This window comes from Caloenas nicobarica, chromosome 2 (genome assembly GCF_036013445.1).
Source record: "Caloenas nicobarica isolate bCalNic1 chromosome 2, bCalNic1.hap1, whole genome shotgun sequence".
Classification (NCBI taxonomy): Eukaryota; Metazoa; Chordata; class Aves; order Columbiformes; family Columbidae; genus Caloenas; species Caloenas nicobarica.
Window position 1 is genome coordinate 48,497,391 of NC_088246.1, and position 14,708 is coordinate 48,512,098.

General features: G+C 39.4%; 1 protein-coding gene across 2 annotated transcripts in view; it reads left to right on the top strand.

The window, feature by feature from the left end:
• The first annotated feature begins 13,756 nt into the window (after positions 1 to 13,756).
• TRAK1 (trafficking kinesin protein 1) overlaps positions 13,757 to 14,708 on the top strand; it is a 111,550-nt gene continuing 110,598 nt past the window's right edge. For both annotated transcript variants that reach the window (XM_065627130.1, XM_065627131.1), the window contains exon 1: positions 13,757 to 13,901. In XM_065627130.1, coding sequence (XP_065483202.1) covers positions 13,816 to 13,901 — 86 coding nt within the window. In that variant the 5' untranslated portion in view covers positions 13,757 to 13,815. The remainder of the gene's footprint in view (positions 13,902 to 14,708) is intronic.

Here is a 14,708-nt window from a genome sequence, read left to right on the forward strand (position 1 = left end):
TTGCACGGAGCTTTTGTAGTTGTGTACTTCTTAAATGACCACAAAGCAAATGAGAGCATGAAACAACTGTCTTTTGCACTTGCAAATGGCTTTTGTAATACTTAAGCAGTGATGCTTCCGATTTTTCATTGTGACCTGGGCTATAATACTTTGTGACAAAGTACCTGTGCAGCTTAAATGAGAAGAAGGCATGAAAAGAAGCAAATGTATTTCTTAGTAACAATGATGCTATCTTGGGACCAGTTCCCATTTGCACCTGAAAGGGTGGATTTGCAGATGGGGCAGTTTGCTTGGGAGATAGTGTAAACAGGAGGGCAAAGTTAGTCTTGTTAACCTGTATCAGCTCAGTGCTGGTAAATGCAGGTGGGCACACTGCTGTCTTGGGAATTTTGTCTCAGTTTTGCCTCTTGTCTACAGAGCATGCCCAACTCAAAAATCACTACAAAGTTGCAATAATACCAGTGTGCTATCCACTTTGTTAATTATTGCTTTGATACTTATTCAAGACACCAAGATGTCAACTGTTGCAAGATTCAGACATAATGAAATAGCTGATTATTTCATGGTGTGTGCTTCTAGGGTTTGTTTTTCTTTGAGCTAAGTTTGGACAAGTGATTTTTCAGCAGAGCCTATCACCTGTTTATATAAAGTGCTCAGCTGGTGTGAATCAAACTGTAACTCTTAATATTAATGCTGTGTAAGTTAGGGGACTGTCTTGTTAACCAAGCATTAATTGTGGTTTGGAAGGCCTCTAGGCTACTCTGTGGTTGCATATGTCTGTGATCTGATGTTATTTATGAGCTTTGTGATTATAGTGTTAAAACAGCTCCTTCATCCACCCCCGGTCTTCTGCAGACTGTGTTGCAGCAGTACTGTCAGAGACGTATGGGAATCAGGCCAAGCAGGAATTATTACAGGTTGTGGTAACTGTGTCTATCAATGACTGTACTTTGCAGTTATACAATGTTTGTATTGTGTCTGTTGTCTAACACACTCATCTGTTTTACACCCCAGTCTGTAGTTTCCTGAATAGCAGAACACAAGTTTTACCAGGACAGCTGCTTAATAAGGCACATGTTGAAACACTCAGGGAGGGAAAGCTGTTTTCTGTTTCAGTTACAAATCAAATTGTTGAGAGGAAGGGCATAACATGCAGGTGGGCTAGAAAGCATGCAGGTTAAGATTCCTGGTCTTTTCAATATCAGTAGCTCAATCTTCTAAGTAGAATGAGACTGAGTACTTGTAAATTGTATGCAAATACTGTTGTATTGCAGGAAATAGTGCAACTGTGGTGCAGCGCAACTGGAGTCTGTCTCTTTGAAGTATGGAAGTACTAACCCACTTATAAGGACTCCTTTTCTCTACTTGATTTCTTCCACATAAGACTTGGAGCTACAGCATGTGGCACCAAAGAGAAGGGTAAAAGGAGTTTGGGCATATAGGAAGTGAGGAAACAAAATCTGGAGACAACAGTAGTTGTGTGCCCGCTCTGAGCCAGCAGTTGTGAGCTGACTTAAGCAGGAGAACTTTGTTAGTTCTGCAAATTGTGTGTGCCTCAGAGATTATGCTTGTTTTGTGAAAGATGGTCTTTTCTGCCAAGTCGAAGGGCATCATGTGTCTTATTTGTGGTTACTGTATCTGTTACACAAGCAACAGCACAGCAACAGAAGACTTCTTTAATGTGTCTGATGTCAAATTTATTTTTAAAAAGTAGCGTAATTCATTGGTGCCAGCCCACATCTTTGCCATGGAAAACACTTGTGAAACAGCTGTTGCTGCCGTTGCATGGTTAGCTCCCCAGTTGCAGTTTAAGGTGGGAACGAGGTGCGTTTGCTTTATTTGCAGAAATCTACAGCCTGACCATGTACATCAGCCTTCTGTAGGAATTTGTGTTGTACAATTTTTAGTATTGTTAAGAACTCATGATCAAACTGATGTTGTTTGAGGCCATATCTTTTCTTTCCATATGCACTTTTATGCTGCAAGTCTTTGTTTCCCCTTTCAACATTAGCAAGAGCTAGATCAGATTGTGGTTGAAAAGACAGGACAGTTTACCTAGTTTATTAATTACACTTTTTTCATTGTGAAGTAAGAAATGAGAACGTGTGTGTAGTTTAATAGCCTAATTGTGAGATTTGAGGAAAAAAAGCTACCTAAAATGTATCTAGATCTTGTAGCTCTCAGAGAAGTTACGGATCAGATAGAGGACTAGCAGAGGAGTAAGGCATGTAACTGATGCAGGACTGTAAGTAACTGGGCTAATCTTGTGTATTAGCCTTTCTCAGACTAAAGTGCTTTTATATAAAACTAAAAAGTAACTTGCTCTGCATTTTCTCTTCTCTTTCCCTTCGTAGTTCACTGATGTGGTGCAAATTAAGAAAGATTATCTGCTAAATGGCTCTTATTTTGAAGTGGGCCAACTGGACAGTGTGGGAAATTTACAAAGTGTTGTCTTTATCTGCTTTTGGGTTTTTGTCCCCTCTGTCCCTCATGAGCAACAAGAATGAAAACATTCTTTGAGGATGCTAGTGTCACATATTGGTGTTTTATAGCAGACTGATTAAATGGGTTGTTCTTGGAATTTGGAGCTCAGTATTCAGTCTGTTGTTACTGTGGATACAGTAATTTGCTAAAGTAGCCGCCTGTTCGTGCTTTGCCGGTGACTTGACTTGGCTGTGGAATGCTTGTCTCTCCTGCCTCTGCTAGTGATGGTGTCATGGTTTATCCCCTGCAACTAGGACCACAGTAGCTGCTCGCTCACCTCCCTGCCCCCCCCGAGTGGGATGGGAGAGAAAATCAAGAAGGAAGGGAGAAGCTTGTGGGTTGAGATAAGAACAGTTTAATAAGCCAACAAAAATACTAATAATACACTAATACTAATAAAATAAGTGATACTCAATGCAATTTCTCACAAAATCTGTCCGCACCGAGCAGCCAGTCCTGAAGGAGGGCACCCTGGTCCTGAACAGCCAATCCCAATGAGAGAGACCAAAAAGGCAGAAAGGCCAAAAGCCAGCTGCAAAATGGCAGAATGGCAAAAGGCTGAACTAACACTGGACTGTGAATGGAACTGAACCATAATGGGTCTGAAAACCTGAACTAATGGAACTAACTAGCCTGAAAAGCTGACTCCAGTTATAAACTGAGCATGACACTAATGGTAGGGAATATTTCATTGATTGATCTGCATGTCAGTCTAGGTGCTGTTGTGCCTGTGGCCTCCTCCTACCAATTTGCACCTGCAGCTGGAAAGCTGAGAAAGTCCTTGGCTTCCCTGACAACAGCCAAGATATCAGTGAGTTCTTACACTCCTTTCATACCAAATCCCAAACACTGGAAAGCTACTGGAAGAAAATACTGACTTTTATCTGGGGGAAGAAGCAGCGTTATCTCATTATTCTCATAGTAAATCTAAACAAAGGATTGTGCTATCTGTGAAGGTTAAAAGATTCTAACTGCATCAAGAAAATTAACTCAATTTCAGCTAAACCAGCACAGATGGTCGGTCATTGGGTCAGGTCTAGCCTTTCATGGGTACATCTGCACCCATTATATTAAATAATAAAGTGTTGAGTACTGAAAGCTACCTATGTTTTTATGTAGATGAAAGAGTAAAGAGGGCTGAGAGTGGACTGAAGTGTAATGAAAGTCTTGGGTACCTCACCCCTATCCAAACATTGGTTTCTTTGTTCCCACCTTCACATCATGTCATTTTGCTAGCCTCATCCTTTGGGCATGGGAAATCTCATTCTTCTAAAACATCTGTGTGATAGATAACTACTAACGTTCAATGCTGACTCTGTGTGATCTAAAACATAGTTCTGTTTCCCGAATTCCTTGTTCTTCTGCTTTCTTATCCCCCTGCCTTTAAAGTAAAGGTTTTCTCCTATATAAGCCAGTTTTTGAACGTGTTTAAAAGAAAGCGGGTAGAAACATTAATTTGTAAGTAAACTAAATGGAGAGGAATGGAAGACAGTCCATGAGTTTAGAAAGGTGGGATGGGGGGGAACCCAACACCTCTGTAATACAGTTAAATACAGTGAAAGCATTTCATGTTTCTAGCCCTGGATCACAGAGACTTGCAATTATTTTCTTATCTTCATTTTATGGAATAGGGAATATTCTGCTAAACTGAAATTTAATGGAAGGGGCATGGGGAAATCCTGTGGAAACAGTGACTGTTGAACTGCTTGAAATGTACGCATTCCAACCTGCTTTCTGTGTTGATTCTTTTGTGAAATGCAAATCGAGTTGAGAATGAATGAACGTGTCTAACCTTTGAGTGTTTCTGCGCTTTGCTTGAGTTGGGGGCTGGAGTCAGGAGTGGTCACATGGGTATGTGCTGAGATCATTAGACTGCGGACACCAGCTGTGCTATTATTAGGGGTTTTAAAGGTCTGTGGCGGATGTTCTTAGACTCTCTTCCAGCCCCCACATATGGTGCGGTGGAGAACATGGAAAAAGAAACATCTGAAAAACTGTTTTTCCATACAACAAACAGATTCCATCCCCCACCCCCTGTAACCAGGCAAGATATTTAATGTTAGCTTGCGTGTATCAAAAACCAGTTTGAAGTATCTGAAATACAAGAATGAAAAAAGTGATCATATGATGATAAAAAGAAGTGTTTTGTTTGAAAAGCAGGACTTTGGAGGGGCTAGCCAGGACTCAAGTATGTAGGTGCACATGTTCTGCCATTCATGTATTTTTTTTCTATTGTCTTTGACACTGCTGTTTAGACAGGGCCCTTGTTTTATTACTTTCTGTGTATGTATATAATGTAAAGCTGTTCCTGCAAAAAGTTTGAATGCATATGATGAGGCATAAGATGAGATGTAATACAGAGCAAATAGGTATTTAATAGTGTGGTGATTAAAATCAGTGATCAGAACTACTGCTTGTTATATTGCAGTGATATAGCATATAGCACAGAGAAAAGCATGTTTTTTCTTTGTCATAGTAGGAAAAAAGTATGTATGTCTTCTTTTGAATATGTAATCTGCATCCTCTCTGGAAGTCAGTTAACCAGTTTCAATATCCTCAAAATATAAATCACAAGGTGCTTAGTGTTCTATGGACTTCTGATATGCTCCATGTTGTACAAAAGGGAGGTATCTACCAAGAAGATCTAAGACTGACTAAATGGCAAATTAAAGGTACACGAGGAGCTGAAGAATGTGAACTAGTTATAGTTGGTAACAAGTATGTCTCTGTATTTCTTGTGTTATGGGTTTTTTAACCATGTAAGCATGTTGTTGCTAAGCAGAACAAGGAATGTTTAAACAATTCCCTGTGCATCATCTTTTCCTTTCTGTCATTAAAGTGTGTGGTGGTTTGTGAGCTGAAGCAGCTGAGATGCTGCATGAGTTGCCCTGTGTTAAGCACAAATAGAAGAAAATGCAGCAGTTTTTATTTTTATATGTCAGTCTTTCAGCTTCCTAGCTCTAATCAGACAGCTCTCTCATACAGAGCTTATAAGTATGATTAAACAGTACTCAAAATAAGTAATCTAATGTGCAGTTCTTGTTGGGGCTCTCATGCTTTTCCTATTTATTGTTCTTGGTCCATGTTCCTTTCTGGATGTTAGAGGTAAAGACCATACAATTGATCAGAAATCTGAATACTCTGTCATTGACACCAAAAAAACCAATGTTGATGATCTAAAGGGGTGTGTGTGGTGGTGGTTTTTTGTTTGTTTGTGGTTGGTTGGTTGGTTGGTTTGTTTGTTTGTTTTGGTTTGGTTTTTTTAAGTCAGTGAACTGGGATTTTGGTCATGCGCTAGGACCCACTTTAGGTGTATGTTTCTGGCAAGAGATACATCTCTAGATCTAGTCTGTATGTGATTCCCTCTTTTAGTCTCCCCATCCCCAAACTGTTAACCTTTCTACTTTTTAGTAACGGTGGTGTTTTAAACCACTGGAGACCCAGATAGTTCTTTGGGCTATTGACACAATACAGTGTAAAACAACTAAGTGCCTCCACTTGCTGCAGTGTGGAGAGCCATGGAGTGTGACCCCCACAAGTCCTTGGTGGTTCATGTGGATGAGTGCTGTTTTATAGCTTATACTCAGTCATTTGAGGGTGCTACTGCATGCTTGTACCCCAAGTGAGCTGGTCTATGCACTGAAACCTGGGTGTTGATTACTCAGATTGATAGCTGTGGGGAATCAACTGCTACTTGAATAAGATTTTGACAGTCCACACAGTCACATAGCTCCAATGAAAAGAACAGTGTCTCCTGTGTTACTGAGATTACAGTGCAAGACCCAGAGAATATTTAAGAGGATTAGTCATGGTGTGTTGCATTAAGCCTGACTGCTTAATCAGAAGGATTTTTCCTGAAGATTATTTTGTTGGCAAAACTGAGAAAATCGGGAGTGTGATGAGACCAGGGGCTTGCTCTGAAGGCTTGGAGCAAGTGAAGTCCTAGTGTGCCAACATGACTGGTTGGTTGGAACATGTTTTTCCTGAGTAAGAGATGAACTGTTGTGTCTGCGTGATGCAAGGAGACTATGGTAAATGTGCTTGTGTTGTTATACTTTCCTTAGTAGGTGGCAGTCCTTGTTTGACTAGAATCCAATATTTATATCGGTTCTTACAGTATCAACAACTTTCTGACTGGAAAATAATTGCTTGGATTAGAGTGGTTGAGTCTTGCACTGAGAGTATTAAGCCTCACTCAGCTTCCCTCCCCCTCCAGTTCTGATTTTAGCAACCTGTCCAATTTTCTGTGCATGAGGTGGGAGGAGTGGAGAAGAGGATTTGATATAAACATGTTTCAGAAATGCATTTTCTCCAGTCGAGGGTGTGCTGGAGAAAGCAATTGTGCTTAGTAAATCTTAACTTCCAGGATTCTCTGCAATGGCAGTGATGCCATCAGCGATGCTGGTTCACATACCTCCTTTGGCAGAAAAGGCTTCCATGCAATGGGTTTAAGCTAAGCAGTTGCTAGTTAGGTTTTAATTTCTCTGTAACTCTAGAATGCTTTCGACATGCAGATTCTCATGTGGGTGTGTATTTTTGTGGGTAGATGGTGGATCAACCCTTGACAGATGAAAATCTCATCCTCTCACTGAACGTATGTTCCAAATCTCTCCTGTGAGAATGCACAGGAGCCTACTAGCCAATTTCACTCCCTCTTCAACCGTAATCAATATATTGCAAATAGCGTGGGAACTGCCATGTTAGGGGCATGTATGTCTTTGTTTTATGAAGGTTCATTTTGCTAATTGACAGGTTGATGGATTAATGTATACCCCTGCTTCTTGGACATATTAAAGATGGGCTTTGATTTTTTTTTTGTTTATTTTTTTTAAATGTCGTGTCCCCGCCCCCTCCCCCCCCCCAAGCTTGACACTTCTTTTTATTGATATCTTACAGTACTGAGCTGCAAGTCAGCAATAAAAAGAGAAACTTAACTCATGTCCTAAATGAGTGAAGCTCTGAAGAAGCAGATCGTCCACACTCTCTGCCTCCTCCTAGTTTAAAATTACATCTACTGTCCGAACAGGAGGGGACTTCCATTTCTTGCTTATTTTCCAACTGTCAAGCAAAGCATGTAGTTATGCTGAACAAAGCAGCAGCATTCCTGGATCCTTTTAATGATGTATTCAGAACTCCAATGCCTCCTGATTTAATGAGTACAGTGAATGTATTCACAACTAACAAGAGCGTGCTCATTAAACAGCAGTAAGTTAACTGTCCTATTCTCTTCTAGCAATCCAATTCATAATTAATGGTGCCATATCTGAATACAACACTGGGCTGTCAAATGGAGAGGTTAGATGTTGTGTGAGTATGCTTGGTTAGGGAGGATTGTTGGAGTATAAGTAATTTAGCTTAGCTTGCTTCACTGATAGGGCTACTTCTCATGGTGGGGGCTTTGTGCTTACAAGTCCCAATTAACCAACCAAAAATTTTAAACCTAAGCAGTTGTCCAAAATGTTAATTTAAATTGTCTCTTAGTTCGTAGCTTTCAATTTTATATTCTACTGTATTATACTGTTGCTGTTGTGTAAATACAAAGTAGCACAGCTGTGCTAACTGGAATTACAAGAGTGTAAGGCAGAATTGGACCATTGTTTGACTTGACTGCTGCATAAACTCAGTCTTACAGTCCTGATGGTTGGGTGGTGGCATTTGAAAATTAAAGAGATTTGTTTAGTGTTTTGGATTGGCAGATGCAAGCTGAACAAAGGGTTATGCTGCCTAGATGCATACGGGAGCTTCTTGGAATTATTTTCAGTGATGTTAAAGTACAAGAAGCAACTGAGTGCTTGTGTAAGTTATCTGTCCTCAAAAGCACGCTTACCTTAATTTTTCATGGAACTATGAGTGAAAGCATGAATACTGAATATTTGTATTTGCTTTTAATCTGATGTTCTGAAATGTTTTGGTTTTGATAGTTGCAAGCACTATTTAATAACAGATTTGGACACAAAGGAATTTGGGTCTGAAGGAGGGATAGCATGTGTACTCTGTCTGCTTTTCTACTGTCAACCTGCTGACACTGTTTTGGGGGCTTTTAGCATAATCAGGATGACACTAAGGCAATTCTCATTTAAAACCAGCTGACAATCTATTCAGTTTGTGCTCCCGGTCTTTCTTTAAATTGATTTTGCAAAAAGCGCCACACAGTCCTTAGTACCTGTTTGCCATCTGGAACAGCGGGCTCCCATGTGTATAGAGGCAGATGTCCCAAATGTCTGGTGCAGCTGCTGCCTCTTGCCACGGGCTGTACCTGGCTCTGATCTCGGCTCCTCAGCCAGTCCCCGCAGATCCTTGGCATGGGCATCTGTGTAAGTCTAGCAAACATATGCTGAATTTTCAAATAATCATTAAAGTTTCCTTCTTTCCTCTTTAAGAGCCATTTTCATTCAGATAGTAGACATCATTGCTTGTCTTCTACATCTGTCCTTTCACATTAATACCAAATGGTGAGGTTCCTTTTAAATGTGAACTTACTGCTTTGTGCATGCTGGTGTATATTGTAAAACCTAAGCATGAATTGTTTGATGTAATTCAAAGGAAGAAAGCTTGCATGCTGCAGAGTAAGGAAGAACTTGATCTTTCCATCTTTAAGCATGAAGAGTGAGCCACAGTTAGTTGATTCAAACTGGAAAGCACTTACTTGGGGCATCATGTGGAGAAACACTTGCAGCTACTAGTGTCTTGTATAGTGAGCGCACTGTAGGTAGAGAAAGAGGACAGAGGTGGGGAGGAGACTTCAGAGTGTCTTTGTTTTGTTATTTTAATCCTCAGTAAAACTTTCCCTGCTGGTGTCTGCAACAGGTGAATTCAGCTGCATAATCTTTTTGTGTAAGTTGTCAATGGAGGTGAGATAGGTGCTGTCATAGGGATACCATACACAACTGTGGCATGGAGTGATGTTTTGTAATCTGCTGCTTTCTACTTCCAGCCCCAGGGTTTTTTTCTGTCTATATTAGGCAGATTGGTAAAAGGCCTGAGTGTTTTTCCTCTGTGTGTGTGTGTTTGGGGGGTGGTGGTTGTTTTTGTTTTGGTTTTTTGGTGGTGTAGGATCGCCAGGGCAGAAAAGGACTCTTTGGGGAGCAAGCTGCTTTTCTTTTATTCTTATTTCTGAGATTGAGTTGCTTTAAACTTTTTTTTAATACTAGACCACAAATGTGCATTAGCAAAGGAGGAAGTGGAAACATTTCCTGTGTTACAATGCTCAATCCTATTTTGGCAAGATCTTAAATCTTTCTAAAATAATTCAAACTTTGTCTTTATTGTGGATTATAACTTTCTTATAGTAGCCACATAACTTATACTTTTAATATGGTCTACTACTCTGCCCATTTGCTGAGAGAATAGTATACTGTTTGCTGACTGTGACTGGGTATCTGAAAAGCTGAGACACATTCCAAATATTCTAGTTCTGAATAATAATTTATCCTGCCTACATAGAGTATTTTCAGAGAAGCTGCAGGGGAAGGATTTTGTATTTAAGGCATATTTGCTCATGTGGGTGTGAAAGGGTGGTGTAGGGGGTATTCTTCACCGGAAAAATGACCCACAGTTTTCTCTGTAAACTTTCTTGGCCCATCACTTCAGTGTGGATCTTTACAGCCACCCTGCTTAATAGCAGTTACTAGAAAGGACAAATTTTTGTTACCTTGCATTAGTAAAGCAACCCTGGTTATTAGCACAGACAATAACTCCATTTCTCCAACCTATGTGTAGATTATGTTTAAAATGACAGTGACCTTTTCCTTTCTGACCTCAAGCTAAGATGGTAGTGAAAGTCATATTACAAACTTTTCAAATAAAATGTTTTAGAAATGCTGAGTTGAAATACCTTGCAGGTCAAGGAAATCAAGAAATTTTGTGCTTTGCATGTAGGCTTATTCTGAGGGTGGGTGTTTTTTTGTGTGTGTGGTGTTTGGATTTTGGTGTGGTGTGTGTTGTTTTTTTTTTTTTGGTGTGTGTGTGGTTTTTTTGTTTGTTTGTCGGGTTTTTGTTTGTGGTTTTTTGTTGTTGTTGTTGATTGGGGTTTTTCCCCACTGCAAATGGACTAACAAAGAATAGATGCACCAGACTGTAGAAATGAGCAAATTCAAATACTGCTGCAGTGCTACCATGAAGCAGACAGTCTTGAGGATATGCAGCTTGAGTAGGTGGATGATGTAGGTCATGCAATACTGGATTGTTTTTACTGGGGTGGCATAATGTTTTATGGGTGGGCAGGAGATATCTAGTCAGTGCCTAGAGGCTTTGGAGATCTTATTGTATCAGAAAGGTGACTCTTCATAAAAAAAAAAAAAAATCTGTGTTTAAACAGCACCAAATAACAGTTTGCTTGTTGCTTATAAAAGTCCTATGTTTATATTTTGGAAAATCTGGAGTAATGCTCAGGTGTTGTTTACTGTTCTCCCGTTCATTGGTATCTTTTTGTCTTCCGATCCTTCAGAAGGAGAGCTGATAGCACTTCCGTGAGAATTTAATCTCACTGCATGTACTGCAAGTATTTTAAGTAAAATGTGCTTTGGGATTTGTAATTGTCTTTTGTTTTCGTAAATAAAAAAAAGGGGAGGGGGTGATCATTTAGTAACAGCTTACCCAGATACTGCTCAACAGAATGTCTTGACAGAAACTACTTTTTGCCTGTGAAAGTCAGATGAATACTTGATGAATCCTTTATTTAACAACAAATCAATTACTTAAACTGGAATGGAGTAGAATACCTTGAAGATCGGAGGTGTACTGATCTGGCAATTCACATCCACAGTTGCATGCAAAGCAATGACTTGTGTTTCAGAATAAACTTTACCAAATAATAAACTCAAGCAAATCTATACAAGGTTTACTAGCCAGTCAGCTGTAGAGTTAAATCCTCATTTATGTCAGTGAATATTTAACAGTGACTGAGTCTGGCAAAGGATAAATAACCTTACTGTCAATTCATTCTTGATTACAGTATAAGCAAACCTTCTTGCTGCTAAAGATGCATATGCAAGATGGATGGAAGATAGCAATTACATGGACTCATTGAGAAATCTAAAAGAAAAATGTTGGTTGAAAAAATCTCAGTTCTCAGAAAAAGTAAATTTTATAATTGAAAAATTAATGAAAACAAAAAATGGATTTTCACAAGATACTTTATGTGCAGTGATTTCAGGGAAATACCTGTGGAAATCCCAACTTGTACACAAAGAGTATGAACAGGAAAGCTTGCTTAGTTCTGCATGTTAGTGAAAAGAAACATTTTTCTCTGAAATTTCAGCCTTTAAAAGAGTATTTTATTCCTTTGCCTCACCACTGAAGTGCTGTATTTGCATATTGCTGTGAATGTTGCTCCTGGATTGTTTTTTAACAGATACTGATTGCTAAGGGCCTACAGCTGTATTTCTTTCCTTTTTCTTTTTCTTTTTTGCACTGTTTGGGGAAGAAAGGGAAACTCTTCTTCTAAAAATTATTTCTCTGCATCTCTGCCTTTTGAAATTCCAAGGTATTGGAAAAAGTGTATCTCCTTAACAGTGGAACTAATTGGTATAAATAACATGGGGATGGGAAGATGCATTCTTTGAAATAGGACAGGTGCAGTACTTTTCTCAGTGAAAAGTACTATGTGAAATATTTTCATTTGTTATTACATTAAATCTTGCTACTTCACTGTCAGGCTCAAATTTAATTTCTTCTATTGCAGGTGTTTGTGTTCAAGCTTAAGACAAAGCATAGAAGTGCACATGGGAATATAATTGCATTTGCGAATGTAAATCACCTCATCAAATCCACCATTCACCATATGGTGAATTTCAGTCTTCCGTAATCACAGCCTGATACTCATAACAGTTCTTGCACTTTAATATGTTAAAACTCCATGAGTCAGGACTGTTGTGAAGCAGGAAAACAGTGGTGTGAAAAGGCAATGGGAGTATCTGCAGCTCCACTGATAAAGTACATGACTGTTTATGTATCTTAAAGGCTGGATGTTATCCAGGCATACAGTTACGCTCAGTCTTGAACTGAAGAATAACAAGATGATTGAATGCAAATCAATCTGGAAACATGCACAAGTGTAAAGGACTCATGTAGGAAGAAAACAGTCCAAGGATTCTTCTTTTGATCAGAGTTGGGTTGTCAGCATCGAAAAGCTCGATACAATAGGCAGCACTGTAAATAGCCATCAATGTAGGTGTGAGCCTTTTGAATAATCACAGTTTTGAATAAATACGGCCTAAAAAAAAATCTAGACAGTTAAACTTGAGTGGGAAAGTAACTTATAATATGCAAGATCAGATGAGAAATGCTTAAAATTGCATTATCCTTTATTTTGTCTGAAGGAGCATCTGTTTTTGGAGAGGTTTTGCAGGGAGGGAATCACATTTCATATCTACAAAGGTTCAAAAGCTTGTCATTGGTGCAAACTTACCCTTGGAAGACAATGTTTACACATCCTTTGTTTTGACACTGAGAGTTGGATCAGTCCACTAAGGGAATTGCTACTGGGAGAACAGGTGGCTGCAACTACAAACTCATTCTACATGTAAGGGGACAGGAGGCTGTCTGAGAAGAGCTGTTGCGATCTGTCTTGGAGGAGAAATTAAGAAGGAAAATTGCACAATAGTTTTCATGAGGAATGATAAATTATTTGCAAGTTCTTAGAACTCAGACTTTGCTGAGGTGACAGCTCATGCACTGTATAAAAATGCCATTTTGAGGAGGGCAATGTTTGTGACTGGCTTTTCTTTGGAAGATAATTTCAGCAAAATGGGGTTTAATTTGTGGGAGCACTTGCATGATTGCCAGATGAGCTCATAGCTTTGTTTTCTCATCAGTGTTTCAAGATTTGCAGCACAAAGCCGTAGTCTTTTGAAATGTATGCAATTTAAAATACTGCTTGATTATGATCTGTAGAAAAATCTTACTACTTTTGTGAAGACTCTGGAAACATTTTAGTAGTGTTTTCATGATGGTATACATTTCCCTGTTTATGCTTTCTATGAGATGTTAACAAATCTTCTCCTCTTAAACATCTCTTCTGTCCAGAGGATGATTGCATATACTTGTCTATACTGCTCTGTGCTCAAACTAAAAATTTTGGAGTTGGTTAAGAATGTAGATATTGTAAAATGCACTGGAAAGTTTTAATGCAGCAGACTGGAGAGGAGTGGTCTAACTCTTTCTGTTTGACTCAGTTTGGTAGTTTGTGTAACTGCTCTGCCAAAAGAGGGCGAGGAAACTTGTGTGTGAGCCAAAGCTCCAATTGCATTCAAATGACCTTACAGCATCAAGAACTGTTCATGTGGGAGAAACACAAATAGAAGTGACACTTAAAGCGAGCCTGCTAGCCAAATGGTGAAATTCTGGAGGGGAAAAGGAGGCCCAGGAAAGGAAGAATGCTTTGCAGATGATCGGGAGCAAAGAGAGTTGAAAACCAGGTACAGCAATGGCTGCTGTGGAGCTGTAATCTCCCAATACTGTTTCTCTCTCTTAGAGCTTAACTTTGAATGTAGTATGTATATAGTGCTTGTGCAGAGGCATTGCTGGCTACGTTTTAAATTAATGCAGACAAAGGAGGCGAACATGGTAAATGCTGCTTTAGTACTTTTCGGATTCCCTTACTCTGCAGTTTAGTTGAATGCTGTTTTTCAACTGTTGCGCTGCATAACGCTGCCTGGGCTTTCTCAAATAATGCTGAGCTTCTGTTGTGTTGTCAGATACAGGTTTTGTTCCAGTGGGGCAGGGGGAAAGACTTACGCTTTGCCTTGTGCGAAAGTAGGACATCGACAGTGCACTGTGCTTGAATGGGTCAAGGATCACTGTTTATTGTGACAGCTCTCTCCCTCCTTCACTACGTTAAGATCTGAAGTTAGTCCTAGTAAACTGCGATGTTATTTAAAATGCTGCAACCACAAGCTGTGTGTGTGTTTGTTTTCTTAGAATAAAACATAAGGAATCTGAGTCAGCTGATATTTTTAAGGTTACAGATTAAACTGCTTCGAGCATCAGGTATTTTAAGTTGTGATATTGTTATTAAACAAGTCTTGTGATGGGGCAGGCATATCAGTACAAGCTGAAATACTTGCACAGTCTTGCAGGCTTTTGGCTGCAAGGAAATGTCAGTTATTTGGGATACTCATGTTGTCTTACATTCATAGGACAATTCATTTGTCACTGATTTCTGTTGGCAATTCTGGAGTATCAGAGGCAGGAAACGTTAATATTTATTTGTTGTGTGTATTAAT